This window comes from Dermacentor variabilis, unplaced genomic scaffold (assembly GCF_050947875.1).
Source record: "Dermacentor variabilis isolate Ectoservices unplaced genomic scaffold, ASM5094787v1 scaffold_13, whole genome shotgun sequence".
NCBI classification, from domain to species: domain Eukaryota; kingdom Metazoa; phylum Arthropoda; class Arachnida; order Ixodida; family Ixodidae; genus Dermacentor; species Dermacentor variabilis.
The window spans coordinates 19119081-19146168 of NW_027460291.1; the positions used below are offsets into that span (position 1 = coordinate 19119081).

Below are 27088 nucleotides of genomic sequence, written 5' to 3' on the forward strand. Positions count from 1 at the left end.
ATTCACACTGCTCTACATGCACAGGAGTGACACACTACTGGCTAAAGCTGCAGAGGTGACATTGCTCTAAAATTCATGCCACTTGGGCACTTACAACTGCATTCATCACGTGTGACTGAGGAATGAGAGGTGCCAAAACAATCTGCTGTGACGTTCATTTGGCCTATATACAAATAGCGTAGGTGCAGTCGTTATTTTGGCACCAGAGAGAAGGCTTTTGAGTTTACATGAACAAAGTATCATAAGAATAAAGGATTACAAATGCTTTATAAAGATGTGCTGCATTAGGTGCGACAGTATATTCTTGCAATACAGTCAATACATTTACTTGCATACCATGTGAGAAACACTGCATACCAGAATGCATACAGCGATGGAAAGGCAGGCGAGCATCGCCTTTCTATCCGCTGGTCATCAGCAAAGAGCGGCTGCCTTCTCCTTCTGATTCCAACACCGTCTGGCTTGTCATTACCAGAGACCGGAATTTTAGGCATGATGCACATTTTTTTCCTTACATCCCTATCATGTGTGTTAACATAAAGCACAAACTGTGGCTCTAGAAACATTTTAATGGCACTTCTATTGTGCCTATAAATGCCTATTTTGATGTTGATGCCTATATTGGATTTTCAGAGCTTAGAAATGCCTTCTTCCATGTTTTGACCTAGCCTTATTTTGCTTAAAATGTTATTACTTGCTAGGGAACTTGGTTGAAGGCAACTAGTAGGCAACTAGTAGCACAAACACATCACTGGTGTAAAGACTTTGCAGCATACCAGAAAACTGCTGTTGAAAGGGCTCAAACTGTGCTATGCAGGTACACATAAAGGTGGCTTGGTGAACTTGTGCGCTCACTTTACGTTTTTACCGAACATCTTCAAGAAACTTGAACGCTCAGGCACCACTCTTACACAGAATATAGTGCTCATTTTGGACACTCAGGTAAGGTTTGCCGGGATCCCCAATAGACCTGCGGTTGATAGAGCTAGTTGGAACCTTCAGTCTCTGTCGGACAAAAATCCAGAGTTTTTGGCACTGAAAGAACTGTAGGAAGTTCTGACTGGTATACATTCTGGAATTCCTGAGGGTGTTGTATCATTGAATGTTACAAAGAACAAATATGTGCCTATAGCTTTGGTTGTGTTAAGCGTTCCTTTGCAGCATGCAAACCAGTGCTTAGTGAAAAAAGGTGCAACACGAAACTAGAAAATGTTGAGATATCCAGAAAATGTCCCAACTCTTATGAACTAGACAGCGGTGATTTCAGCGATGATATGAGCACTGAATGATCCCTGTTTTCTTTTGACCCACTGCCACGTGCAGCAGTATACCTGCTTTAAGCTCAATGCATTGTGCTGTGGCCATCGTCTCGTTGAAAAAGGAACCAGCTTCGGCGTTTCTGGGCGAGGTGGCAGTGTAGAATCTGACGTCACGAACACAGGGCAGCCAGTAAGAAGTCGTGCATTCGTGGGCATGCGTTGGGAACATGCAACCAATCTTTAAAATTAATTTTCAGGAAACCTAAATGACTTGCAGTGATATCGTTTGGCACAGATAATCAGAGTGAATAGTCAAAATTTTATGAAGGTCAGTGGACATGGCAAATTGCTGGAGTTGCCCTTGAAGTGACAGTTATAGGTGCCTAAGCAGCATTTTATGGTGCCTGAACATCTGGGCTCTAGTCATGACCACCTGGGCGTTAACACGAACAGAATTCTCTACCAGCTTCACGCTGGTTGTGATATGGCAACATTTGGCGAACTCTATGCAATTTTCAGATTCGGATATACAGCTCAGCCATGTTGGCCCCAAAATTATTGTTGAAGCTATCCAACTTTGCACTGTGATCTCTCGTAATGCCAGTCTCATCACAGTCGCTCTGAGTAGCATCTATATGCTGGAGTGATGCAGGCAAGCTTGCAGCTACTCACATTATTGAGCTAGCATTCTGACAAAAATGTTGCAGTACAAGTGTGAGTTGACTCTTTATGCGCCTTTTTATGTTTCTGTACATCTTGAGAAAGATAAGTGGCATCTTTACCTGCAAACGGTATGAAACATGTATGTTGTGCTGCCCTCACCATATTCACCACGTCCCTTCCCCAGCATGGAGTATGAGACTAGAGGCACTTCACTCAGGCCGACCTCTCCACCTTTCTGCCATTAATAAATATTATATCTTGTGTGTGCCAGGTTATTCTCAAGTCTGCTTCCTTCCTCAGGTGGACCCGACTTGAAGAGCTTTGACACGTGCCTCTGCATCGAGGAGCTTTCGTACGCCTGCTCGGGGATCTGTCTCGCTTTGACGGGTACAGAGCTTGGGGTAGGCTCCCTTGCTTTATGAGCCTTCAATGCTATTATTGCACCACCCTTTCAGCACCTTGCCACAGGTGGAGTTGAAAGGCATTGCATTGCTCACAACATATCGGGAGCTTTGGCTTAGGCTTACAAGGGGATGCGGTTTGCAAAATGCTGCTCACAGTACATCACATGTTATAAAGGCCACGAACAGGTACATCTGTACGCCTTCTCAGATGTGATGTTAATTTGTGTTTCTTCTTCTGAATTGTGTCCAGTCACCTTTTATCAAATGCCTACGGATATACCATTGTTTAAGAAGGAAGCATAGTACATATATATATATAATATGATTTTTAGAGCTTCATATAATGAAAAGAAATAGTTATTGCATTTCGCGTCGGGAGGGAGGAAAATATTTCCAGTAAGGAAGTTGAACTTGTGTCCACTAAGCCAATAATCTGCCCTTGAGATTGTTCTTGTGTGCGATCAAATTTATTTTACTTATTCATGAAAGAGAGATTTGAGTGAAGTATCTGTTTTGCTGCAGTGTTTCTCTGCAAATGAGGCTTCGAACTTGCCGAGAATGTTTCAGAAAAAGGCATCAGTATTTCGTGGGACATGCACTATGCATAGTGGTTAATGGAAGCTACCAACCAGTGAGGGGATGAAACGAGCTGTCCAGTAGTTAATGTTTATATTTTAATGTTAATGGGGCACAGGCATTGGCTGAGCACTACTCATTGCATATTATAGCATTGTGTGATGCTGTGTTTTTCAGTATGTCTCCACAAAGGATAAGTGCTTCGTTGAACAAGTTTGTTTGCTCAGCAGCGGAATGATATGCATATTTAACAGCACATAGTGTTCAGAATTTGCTTCTTAGCCAAGTTAAAAAAATTGCTGTAGCATAAGCCAGCTAAATTTCTTTGATGTTTCAGAGAGTACATTTCTTCATTTTTAACTGAAATAGAACTCTAACAAGTAGCAATCCATTGTAAGCTGTGAAATCCATATGGACAGGGAAAGTTCTAGGTTGTGTCAAGGCTTTGCATTATGGTGGCTTGCAGTTTCAATTTTTTCCTGAACTTGTTGTTTGGGCTGTGGTTTGGTGAGCAACACAACTGTCACATGGCTAACTAGTACAAGGTGTGTAATACAAGAAGGGGGCGCCTTGTGCATACTAATGGCAAGGATAGCTTTTTGAATGGCTTGGACCATTGCTGCATGCTTTTTGGATTGGTGCCTTGGGCAGAGCTTTTACAGTGGTTGTGGTGCTAAAGCTGGTTGCTTGCCCACTGGGTGGCAACTGGTAGCACTGTTTGTGGGCTTGGAGCACTGGCATAGTTATGTCCTTTTTGCACACAACCCTCTTGGCTGACAGGCAAGAGTGTGCTATCATGGCAGGCCTTGAAAGATCTGGCATTTTGCTAGAAACTTAAAGGGACACTAAAGCCAAACAATAAATCAGTTTAGACTAATGAAGCATCGTTTGAGAACCCCGCAGGCAATCATTTAAAAAAAAATAGTTTGATTATTAGATGAGAAAATGAAGGTTCAAGTATCAGTATTTGAATTTCGCGCTGAAACCCCAGCGCCGGCACGTCAGCGTGACGACAGGGATTCTAAAGTATGTTTTCGCATTTGGGCCGCGTTGGCTGAATAAAGGTTCCCGAAACTTGCCATGTTTAATATTTGGTTCCTTTAGAACACAATGTAGTCAATCTGTACTGATATATATAATTAGTAGGCCCTACAAGATGCCATCAAAATCCAAGACGTCACAGCCCCCAGGTGCGGGAACTTAAGTAGGCATCGCCACCCTTATTTCGTTCTTGCGCTTTTTCTGGCTTACCAAACGTCTTATCGTTGTACGAGTGGTGTTTTTGGTGTTGTAGAACGGTAATTTACTGACGCAGAAGAAATCATTTTTCACTTTAGTGTCCCTTTAAGGAGCTGTATTTGTGCAGGGGAAGAAAAAGAAACTGAGAATGCCAGCGTATGTTGCAGAATTTCAATGGTACAATTTTCACTGGGGCACACATTTGAATAATTCTCTAGCTGTACTGCATTGTGTGTGATGTGCAAAATATCCAGTGTTGTAAGCACTCCACCGTTATCATAGATAATGCATCTGCACAAACTGTGATTGTCACATCTGTTGCATTGGCATGAATTCATGACACACTTGGTGGTTTTGGCCACCTTGGCAGGCAGGCAGAGAAGCTCTGAAATGTGGCCCAGTCATTCCCTTCTCTGGTGCTTTACATGACCTCACTGCACTGCAACTCGGGGGCACCTTTGTCTTATTATCCAGCCACCCTGGTGGTTCCACGTCTTGTTTGACCTCGCCGTCTGTCCCCATGATATGCTGTGAATGCCACTTGTGCCAAGCATTGCTACGTGGAACCACAGGCACCATGGGTTCAATACAAACACATGCACAGTTTGACGCAGCGCGAGAACTTGTAAAAACACTAAGTGGCTATGCAGGGTCCATAAACAAGGGACTTCTTCAGCTCCAAATAAATTTGCATGTATACATATTTGCCGCTTCAGTATACTAATTTCTGCATGAACCAGTGAGACTTGTGTCATTGAGATTTTGCTGCAACCAAGCAGAGCATAAAACTTGGCGTGATTCGCTAAATATTGCTGATGCTAAAGCTTCAGTTTTTGTTTGTAGCATAATGGGCAGTCTGTCTCTACAATTTGTAACAGTTCAAACACATGTACTGTTGGCTGGCAGGTTATCATTTCTCACTTATGAATGCTCATTGTGATGTGTGCAAAAGCCGGCTCAATTGTGTGCTTTCTGGTGGGTTTTATACGCAAGAGGTACGACAGTGCTTTACCACTGACTGAAAAGGGTGCTATTGTGAAATACTGATTGGTTGGTCAAGCATAACCGAGAGTTCCCCCATATTTCTTCCAGGTTAAGTAATTTCTTAAAAAAGAAATTCCTTTTTATTGCTGATCTGAACGTGTGTCATTCAAAACAGTCAATTCTTGATATTTTGACATCAATGGGTCATAGACCCAGCTGTGCTGAGTAGCGGGCAGGATTTGTAATGTCAGTGGCTGGTGCTTGTTCTCTTGTTCCTTTGCTTTGAGGTTATCTGGAGCTGGCTTGCTTATGGCAGATGAGTATTAAAGTCGATACTCTTGCTGAGGCTGCACTTGTTGCAGTTTGTAAATGTTTTTCATGGTTGTTCGATTGTGGTCAGCACTTGATGAAAGCTTATAGCCAATTGCCGCAAATCTGCCTTAGTGTGAATTATTTGACAGTGAACAGTTCCATCTGCAAACAAGGAATTTCCCCCCACATAAAAAACGCATAGCCTTCTTTGGGGATCTAGTTAAAAGAAAGGAAAACTTTAATTAATTGAAGTTAAATTGATGGAAGTGGCCTGCACTGCAGCATGTGGCAAACCCAGAGCAATCTTGTTGTGTCAAAGAGAGTGATTTAGGGACAGGCAGTATTGCTGAAGGAAAGCTTTCTCATAAAAGCTTTGTCTAATTTTATTGTTTTAAAGAAAGGTGCATATGATGATAGATTGCATTATTTTTAAGTCTCGAGTGAGGTGTGGCTACGTCCGGTCTGCCTACTGCATGACTCCTTTGATGCACTTACTGCAGGGGTAAAGTGAATGTACTCTGCACATCTTGTACAGGGCGCATTCATTGCATGTGCCTGCTGTGCAGGGAGATGTGTTCAGGTTCACCAGCATATTGAAGAGCAAGCATCAGTGCAGGGCCAGCTGCAATTTTTCTATTCAAATACATGTGAAACATTGAAATGCCTTCTTCAGGGAGCCCTTAGTTTGATTACGAATTGATATAGGTAATGCGCAAAATTTGCTGCATTTGAACGAGCTGAATTCTACTGACTGTTGGAAGCTGAATTTCGAGACAAGACCTCGAAAATGTTTACAAAGATTGACTGAAGTCAGTAAATGCCATAACATATACACATTTACGGTGCCATAACTCTGCACAAAAAATAGTGTTACAATCCTGTATATTGTCTAGAGCAGATGAACTTACTGCTTGTGTGAACCATAATTAACACTGTTGTGCACAGCGACGAAGGGACAGGACAAACCGAGAACAACAACAACACATGACACCTGAGCGCAAACTATCAACTGTTTGATAGTTCACATGCAAATCCTGCAAAAGTCGCTTATACCACTATTGAAATGCCATTTGCTATAACCATTTGCCATAACCATTTGCCATTACTATAACTGATAATTGTTATACCGGGTTGCAACATAGAGGGGGCAAATGACAAAACATTTTAATTGGACAGAAACAAGTGCAGTCAAACCCATTTGTAGCTTTTTAATGATACTCGGATACAACAATGAGCAGCCACGGCAGTGTGAACTTTTAAGTGTGTTATATAGTAAAATTAACCACCGACTATGCTGTTCCCATGCCGCGTTATTGGCTATAATAATGAAGCGCCGAAAGGAATACGCAATCTTGGCAAAGAGCTAGCTCCTGCATCCACCTGTGCCACATCTCACCCCCGTGGAGGGCGTGCACGGAACACAGGCAAGTGCAGCGACTTGCTTTTTTTTTTTTGAAGATTTTTGTACTTTTTTTCTTCTGGCGCTGTGGGGATTGAGGTGCCTTCCTGCGCCTCATCCCCAGCTTGTGCGTTGTGCTCAGCGTGATCTCCGAGGACCGCTGCAGCAATGGCAACATGGCGGACACGGCTAGCCTGCCGAAGCTAATTTCCCATGCAGACCCTGTTCCTCCCTCCAAGTTTCCGTTCAGCATGCGAGAATACGTCACCAGAATGTGCCCTGATTGGCCTTTCGAGTGGCGGCCCCCAAGCGCCCCCTCCACCCAAGCTCTTTTCCGCTGACCACTTCAATGCCGCGGTAGAGGCTCACAGGCGCATTACGAGTTGGTTACGTGAGACCTTTGCTCCCGTGACTTCTCGTTTTCGCACTTGGTAGACTGTTACCAGGTTAGCCCTAGGGCAGCGGGCACGCATACTCGATCAGCCTATGCCTGAAAGTGTCAGTACTGTTGCACTGTGGTGTATCTTGGGTTCATAAACTTGTTTTTGTTGGAGATATGACTCCAGAGCCTGCTCTGCGCCATGCCAGAGAGTAGATGAACTCTGCTGTAGCACCTTTGTGCATTGCAGAGTGGAGGAGCATCGTGCCCTTTCCTGATCGTCGCTCGTAGGCATGGAGTAAGACATTTAGGAGGTGAAACTCCCATCAGCGCGAGTGACCAGATAAGGTCACAATTGTTGTATGCGCCGACGGGACCGTATACAGTGGCGGCGCCATACGGCGCGTCGTAGAAGCCGCAGCGAAAAAAAAAAAAAATGCAGCGCCCGGGCAGGCGGCTTCGGCGCGCTCTCAACGGCGGTAATTTCTTTCCAGGCCGCCAGGCGCCGCCAGCACGATAACGGCTCCGCGGGCATGTGACTTTTTCTGGTCGCCGCAAACAGTGGAGTTTCCACTCCTAAATGTTTCTTGCTCTGTGCTCGTAGGGTAAGCGTCATGCAGAAAGATCTCCACATAACTGGTGCCCAATGTGGGGCACGAACCCACTACTCTGAGATTGATGCTGATGGCATTCCTGTGCACTATATTCCATCTGAGGAGGCTCCCGAGGAGTCTGTCAAGGTGGTGATACCTTGCAGCCTAAGGAAAGCCACCCTCAGCTATTTGCACTAGTCGCAGTTGGCCGGACATGCGAGTGGCCTTAAGACTTTCCAAAAGTTGTGTGACTCTGCTGCCTGGCCAAGCATGAAGCGTGACGCTCTGCGCTATGCTCGCTCGTGCCACATGTGCCAATGTGTGAAACTTCGTGCAGGCAAACCCTACAGGCTCATGCAGCCAATCGACAGCCAGCTACTTTGGCAAGTCGCGGCCTGTGACATTATGGGACCCTTTCCCAGAAGCTGGCAAGGCTAAGTTTTTCTCCTGGCTGTCACAGGTCACTTCACGAAATGGGTCTTTTTCCCCTTCCTAAGCTAATGGCATGCATAATCTGGAACAAGCTGACTGAGCTCTTTAATCGCTTCGGCTTTCCGGTGGAGCTGATAATGGACAGAGCGGATTAACCGGAAGCTCAAATTTGCCCAGCAACACAGGGATTGGGACGCCTGTTGTAATGACATAGGCGGTTCATGGTGAACCATTCGACTGGGGCACACCCGCTTTCCTCAGCTTATGGAAAGAGCTGCCAAACCACATGGACTGCATTCTAAGCAGGAGGGCATATGCCACAAAAGCCGGCCTTTCTGGCTACGTGGTGCAACTGTGGGGTGCAGCCTGTTCCAATCAGGCTCAAGCACAAGCTGGACAGAAGACCCAATACTACCGGTCACATTGGGATGTGTACTACGGTGTCGGCGATCTCATCCTCAGACGCAACCAAGTCTTGACTGATGCTGCCAAAGGGATCTTTGCCTCCCTGTCGGTCAGATGGTTCGGCCCGTACCAAATGGAGACCAAAATGTCCTCTCTGGCATATACAAGGTGACTTACTCCCAAGGCAGACTAGTCGGTGCTTCGCGTTTCGGACTTGAAACCTTTCGTTGCCAGGAGCAGTGACTGCGGAGATGGGGAGGTGGTCAAGCACCATTGGCAAACCATGACATGGCTGGCCCCAGGCCACGCCACCGGTAAAATCTGCGGAAACGCTCCTAGGCAGCCTTTCACCAGCTGCTAGCCAGACTTTATTCCCTACCGTGCCCGTGAATGGAGAAACACATACTATGGTGCAAGGGCGCGCATTGAAATGGGGGCAGGCCCTTTCGGCCTGTACACCCTCTTATGTGTTGCCCAAGCCTTAGCCTGGCCAATGCCCTTTCTCTGGCAATCAGCCGGGTGGGCATCTTCTTTGGCAAGCCGGCTGTGCTGGGGCGCTTTCCTGTCCTTTCCCCTGCATTGTCCAGTCTTCTCCCTGCACCTGGTTCCACTTTGCTGCCAGTCTTGCTGACCACGAAGACTGCTGTCGGTGGTCCTGCCGCTGTGGCTGACTCCTGCCTTGGGGGCCATGAACTCGTGTCAACCTTGCCTCCTGCTGCCTAGGCTGCCACTCACTGTGGCTGATCCACCCTAGGCTGGCCCCTTGCCGAGGATGGTCACTCCGGCTGCTGCTGCTAATCTGGCTGCCAGTCATCCCGGTCTGCAGTCTGGGGAGTCCACTGACCTTCATGGTGGCTGCTGCGCCAAAATGGCCACCACGCCTCGTGCGTTCCTGGCAGCTCCTGTCGGCGGACCTGAAGTGTAGCTGGCTGACCCATAGTGCTGCTCCCCCATCCCCTGACTTTTCCTTGACTGCCAACCCTTCCTCCTGCAAGTGGGCCCTGCCTGGTGTGCGGTACTTTTGTGACCAAGGCAGGCCCCTGGCTTTACATAAAGAGAAGTGACATCTTCACCTCTTCTTACTGCTATGGCACCTTCTCCCTGACCTGGTACTGATGAAGACGACCACACCCTCTTGGACTTTGCCCCTTTGGCTTAGCCCTCTTCAGCTGAGTCAACTTTGCAACTTGGCTCTGGTCAGTCTCCTTTACAAGCTGGACTTAGTCTTTAGGAGGGGGAATGCGGGGATCGAGGTGCCTTCCTGAGCCTCATCCCCCAGCTCGTGTGTTGTGCTTAGCTCGATCTCCAGGAACCACTGCCGCAATGGCAACATGGCAGACATGGCTAGCATTCTAGAGCTGATTTCCCGCGCACACCGTGCTTCTCTCTCCTGGTGTTGAGTCGCCGCATGAGCACACGTCACGGGGACGCGCCCTGATTGGCCACCTGTGTTGCGGCCCCGGGTGCCCGCCCCACCCGAGCTCTCTTCCGCCGAGCGCTTCCTCGCAGCTGCAGATGCTAAACCCTTTCAGCGTCAATGATGTAAATATACGGCGCCGGGAACAAGTCCAAAATGATCGATGCCATATATTTATGGTGCTGTCTGTACGTTTAAAAAGTGCGTCAATTTCTTAATTTTTGCTTTCCTGGCATGTGCTGCCACTATGTGAGAACACGGAATTTTTTTCTTGCGGCTCCCTCTCTCGGTTTTCGTTGCATGGTTTGCTTTAGAGCTGTTTGCTCTGGCGTGTCTATATACTACCGCTCGTGCATTGGTGCATGCGCAGGCGGGTGGCAGTGTGGGTTTTGTTCCATAGGCAGTTTCGGCTTCTTGCGCCCGCAAAACTGATGCCTATTTCATTACTTATCGCTCAAAGGGCGGACACCTGTTTCTCACTTGTTTAGTGCTCACAGGGGTGAGCATAGGAAGGATGCCTCCGTGCATGCGTTTCCTTTCCCTTTCTTTTTTTGGGGGAAACTCGTGATATCTAATTGCCTCCAATTGGTGATGAGATGAAGATTAGTGGATGTTTGTTACACGTTTGCTTTTTTGACGGGCACACAACCACATAGTTTTCTTGAGTGCGCTCACCTACGCAGTTCGATTAGGCTATGGACGTAAATATTAGTGTGAGAGCAGGAACATTTGAGATTTGCGAAATATTCTCGCGTGCGCATATTCTAAGCCTTGACTTATAACAGTGCATCAAATTTTTAATTCTGGTAAGCTTATTTCCTTTTTTTATTGTTGTTATTCATGAATAAAGAGTAGATATATACCAACGCAAAATATTTTTTTTCTCACTGTACGGTCACCCTAAAAAAATTATGGTAAATTTTTTTGTAATAGATCCCTCAGAAGAATTTGAATCTGCAATAAAAGAAATCGACCTAGGCTTATGGTGAAAAAAATCAACCCTGAAAGGGTTTAGGCCCGCAAAAAGTTGGTTACGTGGGACCTTTGCTCCCATGGCTTCTTGTTCTCACGCTTGGTGGACCGCTGCCTGTTTAGCCCTAGCGCAGCGGGCATGCATACTCGATCGGTCTTGTGGTGAGCTTTGCCCATAAGCGCCGTGACACACACAGAAAAGTTCACGGTGAAGTGGCTGCTCGTTTCTATATATTGTTGAAACTTGCATTGGTATAAGTGGCTTTGACTGTACTCACAAGATAGTGGTATATTTGAGAATAGTGCATAAATATCAGCTCTATCTACTCTAGATGTTGAAATGGCTACAGTTTTCAAAATTGATATAGCTTTTGTTGCAGAGTTATGAACTTCATGCTTCATTTTTTAATGTTTTTTACAATTTCTGGCAATTGTTGGGAGTTAATGGCCTAAATAAAGAAATGGCCATTTACAGCCGGTAAATTTTAACCTTGTCTTTTGAGTGCAGCAATGCTTTTCAAAATTAGTTGAGCAAATATAAAGCAAGCAGGACTTGTATGCTACCATGTATTTAATAAACAAGGTTGAAGCTTCCGTTTAAGGTGAGGGTGAAATACTACAGCACTGGCAATCCATGGCAAATGGCTTTTGTGTTGGTATAGGCTCCTTTTGAAGGACTGAACCACAGTGTGAGGGAATGGTGCTTGATGAGCTATTCTTGGCCTTTGTTGTTTGCCTCGTGACTGGTCTTTTTTCACACAGTCCATCTTGCCCCACTCCTTGTGCACTACCTTACCTCGCTTGTGCACAAACGGGGAACACGTGAATGTTTTGCATTTACTGTCTTTGTGGTTTTAATTTTACTGGCAGACAAATTGCTACAAAGAACTCTCTGGTGCTACTGCATCATAAGTGCTACAGGTGAAACCACTCTAGGAGCAATGGTGAAGTATACATCACGCATTCATCCTTTGTAAGATGGGCAGAGGTGGCAGAAAGCGTATGGAGGAATCTGTTCAGCTGGGGTGTAAAAGCTCTGAAGTTTGTTTATTAGTTATCGGGCGGTGTGGTGGTTAATGCGTCTAGATTAGTGCAGCTGTGTTGTCTCTCATATGCGTGACACCTATAGTGATGCAAGAGACCTTTCCTGGACAGGGAAGGTGATGCCTTTTTTTTTCTTTCTTGCATTTATTCAGCAAACACCACTCATTATTGCTGGCAATGAAGAGCAGAAGAAAAAGTACCTTGGTCGCCTCATGGAGGAACCGCTGCTTGCAGTGAGTGCCATCCTTAAACTCTGGCTATTCTATTTCAAATGTGCAGATCTGAACAAAATTTGTCTTGTACATTCTCTTGGGCACTTTGGTGATGTACATAAAACGGCACAATGGAGAGTTCTGTAATTTTGCCATGAAGACTGGCATAGACACTCTGTCTCATGGATGATTTCTGTTGCTTGCCTGTTGTGACATCAGCAGCACAGGAAGAGCCACGAGGCTGGAATCTTGCAAAGCTGTCTTTCAGTGGGCACGGGACTCACTGCTGTTGGCAGCAGTGTTAAACTTGCCTTAGTAAGAATGTTAGTAACTTCCTTGGGTCAACGCCTGCTCTGATGCTGTGAAAAGCCAGTTCAGTTTCTACATGGTTGAAATTAATTTTACTGAAAAGACCCCTATTCAGAAAGTGTTGCTCATACTCTGTTACATCTTAATGTCCTTTATTGTTGGACACGTAGTCATAGCTATTTTATGCAAATTACTGCATTTTATGCCATGAAGTGCTGCTGGAACCTAATATTGGTTCACGTACTGAATGTCATTACCTATGAACGACATTCAGTTTTCCCATATGTCAGGGAACTGTGTATCCAAGAGCGGTGTCCGTTGGAAGCAGCAATGAGGCTCAATGAGGACACGTGAGGTCATGTCCAACAAATTGGATTTTACAAATATAAGGTGTGTAAACCCATATTTGTGAAATGTGAGCTTTAGCCACAGTCTATAACTTCTCAGCTGGTCTGCATTGAATGCTCTCTACAGCTGTGTTCATGCCTTCAGTGAGCTGGTGTACCCGCTCATGGGCGCACTGGCAAGAGTTTGCGAGAGTGCTGGTGAGGCAGTGCATGCTGGGTGGCTTCTGATGAGCACCCATGGGTGTGAATGTGAGTGGGTGCAGCCTGAGTGCCATAGGTTGTGCACTTATGAATTGGACTCTGACCAGCTTGTGAATCTGTGCGAGTGAGTCCAGTGGGCCTTGGGCATGAACACAAGTGAATCCAAGTGAGAGTGAGCCCATTAATGTTGTCAAGTTGCAGATTTGGGCTAAATATGACAGCTTTGGGACCACCGACGTTTGGGCCAAAGGAGCATGCCATTGTCCTCTGCCATTGCACTGTTCACGTGTCGTCCAGGTGAAAGATGAAAAAACATTCTCATTTTATGTTTGTTTCCACGAGATTACCAAGAAAATCTTACCCATACTCAATTACCAGACTTGATTTAGGCCACCATTGCTTTATTGTAGTAAAATGTGTGCTGAGTGGATGTGCTTGTTTTCAGGCATACTGCGTGACTGAGCCCAGTGCAGGTTCTGACGTGGCCAGCATTAAGACACGGGCTGAGAGAAAGGGCGACAAGTGGGTCATCAATGGGCAGAAGATGTGGATCACAAATGGGGGCGTTGCCAACTGGTAAGCGAGCTGTAATGCAGTGATTTGGGCTTGTTCATATAACATCGGGAGGTTTATAGCACGTGAAAAGACAAGCACGAAAGGAAGACGTGACACACACAGGCGACAATCAGCAAGTAGCTCTAAAGGCACTTTAATTGTCCTTACTTACACTCAAACCAAGAGAACAGGCTGGCTTCAGGAAGGGTATTCTACAATGGATCACATGCATCTCATCAATAAGGGGATTAAGAAATCTGCAGAGTACTACCAACCTCTCTGTATGGCTTTCATAGGTTATGAAAGAGCACTTGAGTCAGTAGAGATACATTACATAATCAAGGAGTACAATACACATATGCGAATATCTTGGCAAATACTATAAATCTACTAAGACAACAGCTACCTTAATTCTCCACGAGAAAAGTGACAAAACACCTATCAAGAAAGGGTTCAGGCAAGGAGACACGATCTCTCCAATGCTATTCACTGCATGCTTAAAAGAAGTATTCACGCTATTAGACTGGGAAGGCTTAGGAGTGACCATCAGGAGCAAATATCTCAACAACCATCAGTTTGCAGATTACATGGTCCTGTTCAGCAATGCTGGGGATGAATTGCAACAAATGATGGAGGACCTTAACCGAGAAAGTGTAAGAGTAGGGTGGAATATTAATATTCAGAAGACGAATGTAATGTTCAATAGCCTGGCAAGAGAAAGGCATTCATGATTGGTCATCATCATCATCAGCCTGGTTACGCCCACTGCAAGGCAAAGGCCTCTCCCGTACGTCTCCAACTACCCCGGTCATGTACTAATTGTGACCATGTTGTTCCTGCAAACTTCTTGATCTCATCAGCCCACCTAACATTCTGCCGCCCCCTGCTATGCCTCCCTTCCCTTGGAATCCAGTCCGTAACCCTTAATGACCATCGGTTATCTTCCCTCCTCATTACATATCCTGCCCATGCCCATTTTTTTTTTCTTGATTTCAACTAAGATGTCATTAACTCGCGTTTGTTCCCTCCCCCAATCTGCTATTTTCTTATCTCTTAACGTTACATCCATCATTCTTCTTTCCATAGCTCGTTGCGTCGTCCTCAATTTAAGTAGAACCCTTTTCGTAAGCCTCCAGGTTTCTGCCCCGTAGGTGAGTAGTGGTAAGACACAGCTGTTATACACTTTTCTCTTGAGGGATAATGGCAAACTGCTGTTCATGATCTGAGAATGCCTACCAAACATACCCCAGCCCATTCTTATTCTTCTGATTATTTCCATCTCATGATATGCATCTGCGGTCACCGCCTGTTCTAAGTAGATGTATTCCCTTACCACTTCCAGTGCCTCGCTACCTATCGTAAACGGTTGTTCTCTTCCGAGACTGTTAAACATTACTTTAGTTCTCAGCAAATTAATTTTTAGACCCACCCTTCGGCTTTGCCTCTCCAGGTCAGTGAGCATGCATTGCAGTTGGTCTCCTGAGTTACTAAGCAAGGCAATATCATCAACAAATCGCAAGTTACTGAGGTATTCTCCATTAACTTTTATCCCGAATTCTTCCCAATCCAGGTCTCTGAATACCTCGTATAAACACGCTGTGAATAGCATTGGAGAGATCGTATTTCCCTGCCTGACACCCTTCTTTATTGGGATTTTGTTGCTTTCTTTATGGAGGACTACGGTGGCTGTGGAGCCGCTGTAGATATCTTTCAGTATTTTTACATACGGCTCGTCTACACCCTGATTCCGCAATGCCTCCATGACTGCTGAGGTTTCGACTGAATCAAATGCTTTCTCGTAATCAGTGAAACCTATATATAAGGGTTGGTTATATTCCGCACATTTCTCTATCACCTGATTGATGGTGTGAATATGGTCTATTGTTGAGTAGCCTTTACGGAATCCGGCCTGGTCCTTTGGTTGAGGGAAGTCTAAGGTGTTCCTGATTCTATTTGCAATTACCTTAGTAAATACTTTGTCGGCAACGAACAGTAAGCTGATCGGTCTATAATTTTCCAAGTCTTTGGCATTCCCTTTTTTATGGATTAAGATTATGTTAGCGTTTTCCCAAGATTCCGGTACGCTCGAAGTCATGAGACATTGCGTATACAGGGTGGCCAGTTTCTCTAGAACAATCTGCCCACCGTCCTTCAACAAATCTGCTGTTACCTGATCCTCCCCAGCTGCCTTCCCCCTTCGCATAGCTCCCAAGGCTTTCTTTACTTCTTTCGTTGTTACTTGTGGGATTTCAAATTCCTCTAGAGTATTCTCTCTTCCGTTATCGTTGTGGGTGCCACTGGTACTGTATAAATCTCTATAGAACTCCTCAGCCACTTGAACTATCTCATCCATAGTAGTAATGATATTGCCGACTTTGCCTTGCAACACATACATCCTGTTGTTACCTATTCTTAGTTTCTTCACTGCTTTTAGGCTTCCTTCGTTCCTGAGAGCATGGTCAATTCTATCCATATTATGCTTCCTTATGTCAGCTGTCTTACGCTTGTTAACTTGGAAAATTCTGCCAGTTCTATTCTAGCTGTAGGGTTAGAGGCTTTCATACATTGGCATTTCTTGATCAGATCTTTCGTCTCCTGCGATAGCTTACTGGTATCCTGTCTAACGGAGTTACCACTGACTTCTCTTGCACACTCCTTAATGATGCCGATAAGATTGTCGTTCATTGCTTCAACACTAAGGTCCTCTATTTTCCCTCTTACCGCTAACTCATTGATGAGCTTCTTATGCACCACTTTCTTCCATTCCCTCCTCAAGTCTAGGCTAATTCGAGTTCCTACCATCCTATGGTCACTGCAGCGCACCTTGCCAAGCATGTCCACATCTTGTATGATGCCAGGGTTAGCACAGAGTATAAAGTCTATTTCATTTCTAGTCTCACCATTCGGGCTCCTCCACGTCCACTTTCGGCTATCCCGCTTACGGAAGAAGGTATTCATTATCCGCATATTATTCTGTTCTGCAAACTCTAATAATAACTCTCCCCTGCTATTCCTAAAGCCTATGCCATATTCCCCCACTGACTTGTCTCCAGCCTGCTTCTTGCCTACCTTGGCATTGAAGTCGCCCATCAGTATAGTGTATTTTGTTTTGACTTTACCCATCGCCGATTCCACGTCTTCATAAAAGCTTTAGACTTCCTGGCCATCATGACTGCATGTAGGGGCATAGACTTGTACCACCTTCAATTTGTACCTCTTGTTAAGTTTCACAACAAGACCTGCCACCCTCTGGTTAATGCTATAGAATTTCTGTATGTTACCAGCTATATCCTTATTAATCAGGAATCCGACTCCTAGTTCTCGTCTCTTCGCTACGCCCCGGTAGCACAGGACGTGCCCGCTTTTTAGCACTGTATAGGCTTCATTTGTCCTCCTAGCTTCACTGAGCCCTATGATATCCCATTTACTGCCCTCTAATTCCTCCAATAGCACTGCTAGACTCGCCTCACTAGATAACGTTCTAGCGTTAAACGTTGCCAGGTTCAGATTCCAATGGTAGCCTGTTTGGACCCTGGTATTCTTATCACCTATCACAGGTCTGACCGCCGCCGTGGTCAGTCGTTTCACAGCCGCTGGGGACTGAGGGCCGGGGTTTGATTGTTGTATTCATATAGGAGGTTGTGGCCAAGTACTGCACCAGGGTGGCCAATCCTGCTCTTGTGAGGGAGTGCGTTACCGGTTCTGGTCACCAGGATCAGGCTGCACCCTAGTCCTGTTTATGGAATTTCAACAACACGCATATTTTTTTTTTCTTTTTTTCAATCCGGTGGAAAATTGCGTGGCACTGGGATTCGAACCACGGTCCTCCTGCACGCGAGGAGGATGCTCTACCTCTACGCCACCGCTGCACCTTCATTTTATGATTGTAGTCAGCCTCTAGAATCGATGCAAGATTATGTTTACCTAAGGCAATTAGTCACAGGATACCCTGATCGTGAGAAGGAAACTTGCCGAACAATAAAAATGGGTTGCAGTGCACACACCAGGCATTAGCCAACATGAGTGGAAGCTTACCACTTTCGTCGAAAAGAAAAGTATGCAATCAATGCATTCTACCTGTGCTAACATATGGGGCAGAAACTTGGAGGTTAACAAAGAAGCTTGACAACAAGCTAAGGACAGTCAAAGGAGTGATGGAACGAAAAATGTTAGGCGTAACGTTCAGAGACAGAAAGAGTGGTGTGTATCAGAAAACAAGCAGGGATAGCCACTATCCTAGTTAACATTAACAGAAGAAAAAAAATGGAGCTGGACAGGCCATGTGATGTGCGGGGGCAGGTAACCGGTGGACCATTAGAGCTACAGAATGGGTGCGAAGGGAAGGGAAGTGCAGAACGACAGAAAGCTGAGCTAGTTGGTAAGGATTCATTATGTAAAATAGAAGTGAGGCGTGCAGACAGGACACAAGAGTAGAGAAGTGGACAACATGAACGCCGACTATCAACTGAAGGGAGCACTGAGGCGAAAAATGAAAGAAGACACAAAACTCATCTGCGCATGCTCAGGAATGGTAACACCACGTGTCAATCGGGTCTACGTGAGAGATAACTGTTAAGGCACTTAATCTCTTACGTATGTAAAGTAATCGAAGGCTGACTCATGCACGCACTTCCACCATTATAGATATGCCATGCCTCTACCATAAAACGCGTATCTTCATTCTTATGCCTGTACAATATCGCGCATTCATCTAACTCTGGCTTGCAGTTACAATCTCTGCAATGTAGCGAAAGATTAGAAGGCGATCCACCGGTTAACGACCTTTTATGTTCCATTAGCCTCTGATTGATACACCGTCCCGTTTGCCCTACGTAGAACTGGCCACAGCTAAGGGGAATTTTATAAACCACACCCATACGACAGTCAGTAAAACTGTTGTTCTTATTGTGCTTCACTGGACAAATATCTGTTCGTTTTTTGCCTTTTGCCCGCTCCTTTTTATTCTGTACGGCAGCGCATATCTTACCTAGCTTATTGGGAGCAGTGAAAGCAACATTAACATCATATCTACTAGCAACTTTTTTAAGCCTGTGCGACACTGAATGAATATACGGAATAGCCACTACTCTTTTTTTGCTATTACTGCTTTCTGTAATCAAGTCCGTCCCTCTCGAAACCAACTTCTTTAGGCGCTCAGCCACAGTGGCCACCGCTACACTAGGATAACCTGCTTCTAATAGGCGCCAGACCTGCGCATTAAAACTGGCGCTCATTTTGTGCATGCAGAATCTTGTGAGGGAAGACTTAAGGCACGACATGGCAATTCCGTTTTTTACTAATTAAGAATGCTTGGACTGAAAGTTTAGCAACGGCTTCGAAGATCTTGGGGAGTACTGCAAACAAACATGATTTGTTTGTTGCTCCCTTCAGTTGATAGTCGGCGTTCGTGTTGTCCACTTCTCTACTCTTGTGTCCTGTCTGCACGCCTCACTTCTATTTTGCATAATGAAGGGAAGTGCAGTTGAGGACGACAGAAAATTAAGTGACGTTGTGAAATTTGAAAAATTTCAGACACAACTTGGAATTGGCTAGTGCAAGACCGGGATAATTGGAGATAGCTGGGAGAGGCCTTCGTCTTGCAGTGTACGTGAAAATGGGATGATGATGATGATGATGATGATGATGATGATGATGATGACACTTTAACCTGACTATAACAAAGGTTAACAGGGAGCCGAACTCACTTCATTATATCCATTATTGCCCTCTACTGCAATACATGCCCAATAGGGTGCACAACTTTAAACATGCTAAGAATGTGTAGCAATGTTGTGGCTCTTGGTAGCGCTACGCAGCTACGTATGCAGTGAAATTTTAGCAGAAACGTTGAGTATGTGTGAGATGCAACTTCTTAGCACCTGGCCCGCGAGCCTTTACTATATTTGCCTTGTGTTCTCATTTTTTTTTTGCTTCCGTTTTCCATTTGACTCCTCCATATTGTTGTGAAACAGACGAAATGGCCACACGGTCGATGAGAATAGCTTGCAGTCTGCAATGCTAACGAAGTTTGGGATGGTCTGAGCAGCATGTGCCGCACTGATTGCACAGCTGATCCAGGTTGATTGGTTGTTCTCACGTGGTTCCTGTTGTGCAAACAAGGAGACCAGCGAACCTCACCGTGGTTTGGCTGGCTTGTGGCCTCCAAGATCCCACCAGCACTGATGTGGTTTCAGAGGCCGCACCTAGCTGCACCAGCCTTCACGGCATGCCTCAGTGAGAGAGAGAAGTGTATGCACCAGTGTTTGACACTGCCGCATGGAGCAGTGCTAGTCGTGGGCAAACAGGTGCTAACCGTTATACTTGTCTCTACTGCAGCAGCATGTCGTGCAGACCGGACACAGCTAGGCATACGAGATGGTGCAGTCTTGGAGGTTGTGCCTCTGAACATGTGCTCTCTAATTGTTGTGGGAAAATGTCTGAAGTAAGAGTCCTCCGTGCCTGAAAAGCCTGTCAGCTTGGCTTGGTTGGACTGCAGTTGGCAAGCCAATGTGCCGATCCTGTGTGATGGCCCAGTTCTGTATTTGCGGTGCTTCAGAGCATGTGTATGTAATTTAATATTGTTCTCGCGCATGAGCACAGCATGATGCTGAGGCCTCGTCAAAATTCACACAAGATTTTTTGCTGGCCTGTCCAAGGCACCCTGCTTGCATTTCTTTTGCCTAGACCTGATCGCGTTTTATTCCCCCGCTGATATCGGTTTGTATGGTTAAAACGAGTATAAGGTATAACGAAGGTATTTTTTGTGTCCAATGCAGCTTCATTATATCAAGGTTCGACTGTATTTATGTATCTATTTATTTATCTAGTTATCTATTTATATACATACTGCAGGACCAATAAGGGCCCAGGCAGGACAAGTTGCATGCAAAAACGAAAAGCAAAGACACATAAGTGTAACACGTATAGGTCGATAGGCTTGAACTATGAAACAAGAAGGAATAAGACAAAGGCCAGAAACATAAAAATTCACATGAAGAAACAATTTACAAATGTACAACTATTCTTAATGAGTAAATACAAGATGCATATTAGAAAGCCAAAACAAATTGAGCCATATGCTTGGTCAATATCATCAGCGCTACATAGATGTTTTGTAGGTAAGTTGTTCCACTCTGTTGCTGTATGCGGAAAAAAAGAGTAGGTTAGTTGTGGTGAGATAAGGTGTTTAAGATTCAGCATGTCGATGCCTTGTTCAGCGGGCTACATGTGGTTTTAGATGAGGGTGTGGTCTAAGAGAAAAACGATTGAGCAAGAAAACAAATTTCACTTAGTCAATTTTCCTTCGTAACTGCAGTATTGGAATGTTGTGTGTCTGCCTTAAGCTGCTTGGAAAGTCGGTTGAGTGGTATTCAAGAAAAAAAAAAAAGAATCTTACCACTTTGCGCTGCATGATATCTTAGCCGCCAGTGTTAGTTCTTGTGTAAGGATCCTGTATTATACAATACATATTCCAGCGTCGGTTGGATGAATGAGTAATAAGCTGTTAATTGAGTGTGAGCTGGAGCTTTTGTTTTGTCTCTGCACCTCTTTTCATTTTTTGCATGCTCTGGAATAGGTCTAAATTCCAATTAGCCCAGCTCTCTGCCTTAAATGCCTTATATTGAACTTCCGTTAGAGACTCGGAAGTACTGCTGTAAGCGGAGGATAGTTTGTTCATTTTCTGAGTAATGTTCGTTGAAACCGTTTTATTAGCATTTAGTTCCATTTTCCACTCACTACACCAGGATACAATGTTTAGAGGCTAGAATTAATTGTTATTTAGTCTTCACGGTGAGGTATTTGATTAAGCAGTGCACACTCATCCGCAATTTTTTTTTTTGTGTGGGCAGATTAATGACATTAACAATGTCATTAATACATATTAGAAATAATAAAAATCCTATAACGCTGCCCTGTGGGACGCCTGTAGTAATAGGTAGCATGTCAGAAACATTAATTTCAACAAACTGCCTGCGGTTAGTCAGGAACGCAGCAGTCTAGTTAATTATCTACATTTGCAGGTTAATCACTTCAAGTTCATCACTTCAATCACTTCAATCATCAAAATAAGTTAAGAATAGGAAACAAGGTCAAATGCTTTGCTAAAGTCCAAAAATATGGCGTCGATTTGCCCCAACCACTCAAGAACCATTGCAAAGCTGTGAACGACATTAGTTAATTAGGTCACAGTAGAAAAGCCTTTTCGAAAGCCATGCTCATAGTGAGAAAAAAGTAAGGAAGTTGTTATTCTCTTTGGCTATAGTAACATGTTCTAGTAGCTTGCAGCACGATGACGTTAGTGATATTGAATGTCAATGTGTTTAAAGTGTAGTGTCACCCTTTTTTGGTAGAGGTATGACACATGCCTTTAACAAGTCGCTAGGAAGGGTAGCAGAGGATAATGATGCATGAAAGACAATGACTGGCAAGATTATTTTTATGTGTCCTTTCGCAGAGAAGCATTTAGTATGCTGTCCAGTCCAGGTGTGGATTTATTATCTAGATTAACCAGCATAGAAACTACACCTGGTTGTGAAAGAATATTGGGTAGCATTGCATTATAAGATGAAGGAAAGTGTTGCTTGTCCAGTTCTATTTGATATTTTAGAAAAAATAACCCATTGACATGGGTGGTAGAAAGATTTCGTTTTCTCCACCATGCGCCGTCTGCGCTGTTGCATTTCAGTAGTTTGGTTATTGCATAGTGTTTTGCTGGTTTTTCTGGCTCTTGGAACTCACACAAACTGCATGTAGCAGAAAATGCCATGTTCATGTGATGTCACAGGATTCCCGAACAGTCCATGCCACTTGACCAAGAGCAGTTGCAGTGGCGAATCCATTGCTCCGTCTTGGCTTGGTTGCTCCGTGGCCACGTGTATGCGTTTTGCGCAGAAAACTAGCGCAGTCTGTCGGGTGCCATATTACTAACCAACAGAAGTAAAAGGTAGTGATGGCGTATGCAACGTCACCACTCCCCACTTGGGAGCGGGTGATTTGAGTTGCGCTAGAGGTACATGGACCCTTCAGGCGCAAGCTTCTCATATACTGTCTTTTCTTGTCACGAAACAAGCACTGTGAGATTTGTGGAATGCTATTTTAACAGTCCACGTTGACTTAGTATTTGCCTTGATTGTCCCTTTGAAGAGGGCATCCTACTGGTCCTGCCATCCGCAAATCGTCTACTCGTTGACATCGAGCTGCCGAGCCTTGGTGGAGTTTCCCAGCTCCTTGGCCATCAAAATTGCTCGTCTCTCAAAGCAAGTGTCATACTGAATGCGCTGCGTTGCTATAACGTTGCAAATGAACAGAGACAAAGCGTGCAAGGCCACAGGGCTCTTCAGCATCCTAACCGTGACATCAGTCACAAGCACAGCGAAAATGGCGTTGGTCCCACACACACACACACACACACACACACGCACGCACACACGCACGCACGCACGCACGCACTTTCTGTTGGACCAAGACGTAAAAGTATAGCTTGCCAGCGTAACACTAAAAACCGTGGGATTTAGAAAATTTGTTTTAAAATGATCAATTTTTCTCATTAATCTAATACAACATGAGGGTCAAATTCAAGCAACAAAAATAAGAAGAAAAAGACTTGTGTTACAATAGAATAAATACGGTAATGATTGATCACAGTATGAGAATCCTCTAATAAGTACATGTTAATATCACCTACAATTAAAACATTTTTATTGTCGCTAGCAAAGTGGTGCATTATGGTTGAAAGCATTGTGAGAAAGCTGGAAGAATCAGGTAAAGGGGAGCAATAGGTGGAACAACAAATTACTTTGCGATGGTAATCACTAATCCAGGATGACTGTCGCAGCTTGCAAGCAAAAGGTCTGGCAAGACGACTTGGAGGTATGTACAGCTGACGAGCTAGTGATTCACCAAGGTTGTGCGATCACCAAACTATGGTGCAGGTCATCTAGTGCAGCAGTTCAAGTGGTGCCTGGAAGATATTGTGGGGAAGGGAATCAGACCATGGAGGCACAGGTGGGCTCTACTAGTCATCAAATATGTGGGGAAGCGGCTGTGCGAGACTTGATGGTAAACTGAGGAATTAACACTTGAGTCAGCCAGTCACTGCTAGCCCAAGTTCACGACTGTCAAGTCAGTGAGAATCAAGGAAGGCATGCCCTCCCATTGCAGACAAGTGGATGTGGTGGTGTCTGTGGGCTCTGCCCGAGGATAGTGGCGGGTAAAAGCCATTTTGGAATAGCTGTCACCCCATGAAGTCTGCGAAATATGGTCGAAGGGCAGGCTATTGTAGCGAGGTTGATGGACGGTGGTGGGGCATCTCGATGTGGACGAATATGTGTTCAGACATTTGTTGGGTGACAGGCAGAAAGATGTTTACCCGGCTGATGTTTGTGAAAATCGCAGCACAAGCATTGAATTTAGAACGTGCTGGACAAAAAAAAAAGCAATGTGTATTAACATTTCCTTGTCTGCTTTATATGTTCTTCATAGGCATGTAGATCATATCTGTATAAAAATTTTGTGGGGCACTCGCTTGTCTTGTTTGCCATTAGAGAAAGGGAAAATTTGTCATCCACACGACAGCAGCCAGAGCTACAAAGGAAACCCACACATTGGAAGTTTGTTAATTCAGATCTCAGGGGAATGCAAAAAATGTCAGAATTATCTGAATGCCAAAATAACGAATGAACAACAAAAAGAGCATTAAAATCAAGCTTGATTAGCATACCTCTATTTGCTGAAGTACAGCATTATGGACTTCCGCCTTTTTTGTGCAAATCCCGGCTGACGACAATTTTTCTGAATCCTTCCAAGTGGTCAGCAAGCTGTCGGAAGTGCTGAGACAAACATTTTAAAAAGTGCCTGCGCTCTTGAGGTGCGACGAGGTCGAGGCTGCTCCTCCTCGCATGGCCTTTCCTCGTGGTCATCCTGGGAGCACGTAATTTCATTTATGATTTCTTCGTTGATTAGCCGGCCAGCTGTAGTGACACCATAGTCAATTCCAATGTGATTGGCAAATGTCACATCAGTTGGCAAAACATTGTTAAAGCTCAAGCAGTCATTGTTGCTTGACACCTCTTCAACTACTGCTGCATCCTCTGGCTCAGGGCTAACAAAACTGCTGTGCCGAAAACAGTTGGCGATAGTATGTGGAGGTGTGTTCTTCCTCACATGAGCGATGGTGTGCACCGTGCTGAGAAGGTCCACTTCGTATTGCTCCCCAACTTTGGACCAGGTGAGCAAAGAGAACAAGAAAGAAAAAAGAAAAACAGACCGCTCAGTGATGCTTCAGTTGCCTCACCAACTGATGACAATGGCCATGTCATGGTGATGCCTCCCGCATTTTAGTTTCACTCGGCAAAGTGTGTGGGTTTCTCACTCGTGCTCTTGGGACAGAGGAATGACAACACAGTAGTGGAAACAATCACAAGGGCAGTTATTGCACCTTTCATAGACTAATGCCAGGTAGCCGAGTTGCTATTCACGAAACATGCCGATGGGCGCGCGACAAATCGCGGAAGTCCGGCTCACTGCGACCGGATAACGAGCGAATATGTTTGCCCCATGCTGGATCCCAACGGCTGGTCGTTCGTGCGTACGGTCACGCGAACAGTGGCGCGTTCGAACACTCGTGTTCGTGCATTCCAGGGTAAGCCTCGCGAGACGGTCTCGCAGAAGCATCGATCAGTGCATGCGCAGAACGTCTGCGCCACTTGCTGATCCCGAGCCAAAGAGGAAGGACCTTCTCCTTTTTGCACCCAAGTAACTCCACCGTTAGGTGGCGTTAGCAGAGCGACACTCGCGCCATCTTGTGCTACCCTGCAAGCATACTGACCGCTGCTAAAGCCACGCGGCGAAGCCATATTACAGGAGACAGGAGCTATGCGAGAAAACAACATATCAGGGGGACGCGTGACAGTCGCGCATCCCTACAGGTGCTAGCGCCGCTTTTGCTTTCACGCAGAAGCAGTCGTCAGCATTTGTCTGAATTATCTAGTGCGCATGCAAATTCTGCCGAACTAAAAAAGATTTGGTCGCATAGACTAAAATACACTTTTTTTCTGGGACCAAAATACCAGTCTGAATTATTCGAATTAACAGGCGTTGAAATAACGAGCTTTTACTGTGCAGGTTTCTCAGAAAATAAAGCGTCACAGTTCAAGAAACATTTGTAGCACCCGCATGTGCTACGATGCCAGGGGAAGAAAATAAACAAGGTAGTGGGGCATAGGCTCCAGCATCAGCTCAGCAGCTTACGTGTCGGTCATTTTTCCTTTCGCACTCTACAGTGGTGACCTAGGACTAAAACATGACCAAACCTAGCAACAATGCTCCACATCAAGCCATCGCCATGTCAAGCCCATCAACTGAGTTAAGTGCTCGCATCCCCGACATCTCAGAGGTGTGATTTCAGCTGCCACCCTTTTGGACGGTTTTTACAGGCCGAGGCGAAATTCCACCTGCACCGGATCACTTTGCAGACAATGCAGTACTACAAAGTGATCATGTCACTATCACCCGAAGTAGTTAACGACTTCACTGACATCCTCACCCAAACTTTAGTTGAAAACCCGTATGAGCGCCTTAAGGCAAAGATCCCGAGGCACACCGTACCTTCGGAACGCACTCACCTGCAACAACTCTTGACCAACGAAGAACTTGGTGATAGACTTCCCTCCTAAATGTTGCATCAGATGCGACAGCTCTTGGGCGAAGGTAACGTCAACACCCACAGCGCTCTTCTCAAGGAACCTTTCCTGCAGCGCCTTCCCCAACCTGTTCACCTCGTCCTTGCCACCGCTGAGGACACGATGCTAGACCGCCTGGCTGAGCTTGTCAGTAAGATCCATGAGGCTTCTGTTCCTTCGTTTTCTGTCATCGCAACTACGCCTGAGCTCTCGGCGGTCGCCCAGCTCGAAGTGCACATTGATGACCTCACGGCTGCTGTTGCTTCACTTCAACGTCCCCAGATTACGACAATGCTCTTCAAGTCCGCGTGCTTCATCGTCTTCTCTGGACACTGGACAAAGGACCTCTATGTTCCAGTGAACCTGCTGGTATCACCTCCGTTTTGCATATCATGCTAGGAAGTGCATGCCACCTTGTACCTGATTGGTAAACAACAGGAGTGATCACTGACAGCCCAAATCCGGTGTCCCTTAACAGCATATATCCCGAGATTTATTTGAATTGTTCTTGTGTGGCCTGTGGTGAGGTTTCTACTTTGCCTCATATGCTCTGGGAGTGCGGGTCGCTGGGCTCGAAGTTCACCAAGGAAGAGTGGGACGCGCTCCTGCGAAGTCCCGTCTTTGAGGACCAAATTCTGGCTGTCCAGCTCGCCCGCAATCGGGGCCAGCAGACTAGATGTGTCAGTCCCATCGTGGGATTAGCCGG

The 27088-nt window shown here is 45.4% G+C and overlaps 1 protein-coding gene across 2 annotated transcripts in view; it reads left to right on the forward strand.

The window, feature by feature from the left end:
• Mcad (Medium-chain acyl-CoA dehydrogenase) overlaps positions 1-27088 on the forward strand; it is a 192333-nt gene that overhangs the window by 90355 nt on the left and 74890 nt on the right. The window contains exons 5-7 of one of the 2 annotated variants that reach the window (XM_075677416.1): positions 2223-2323; positions 12231-12311; positions 13593-13723. In XM_075677416.1, coding sequence (XP_075533531.1) covers positions 2223-2323; positions 12231-12311; positions 13593-13723 — 313 coding nt within the window. The remainder of the gene's footprint in view (positions 1-2222; positions 2324-12230; positions 12312-13592; positions 13724-27088) is intronic. The other variant, XM_075677417.1, reaches the window with a different exon arrangement.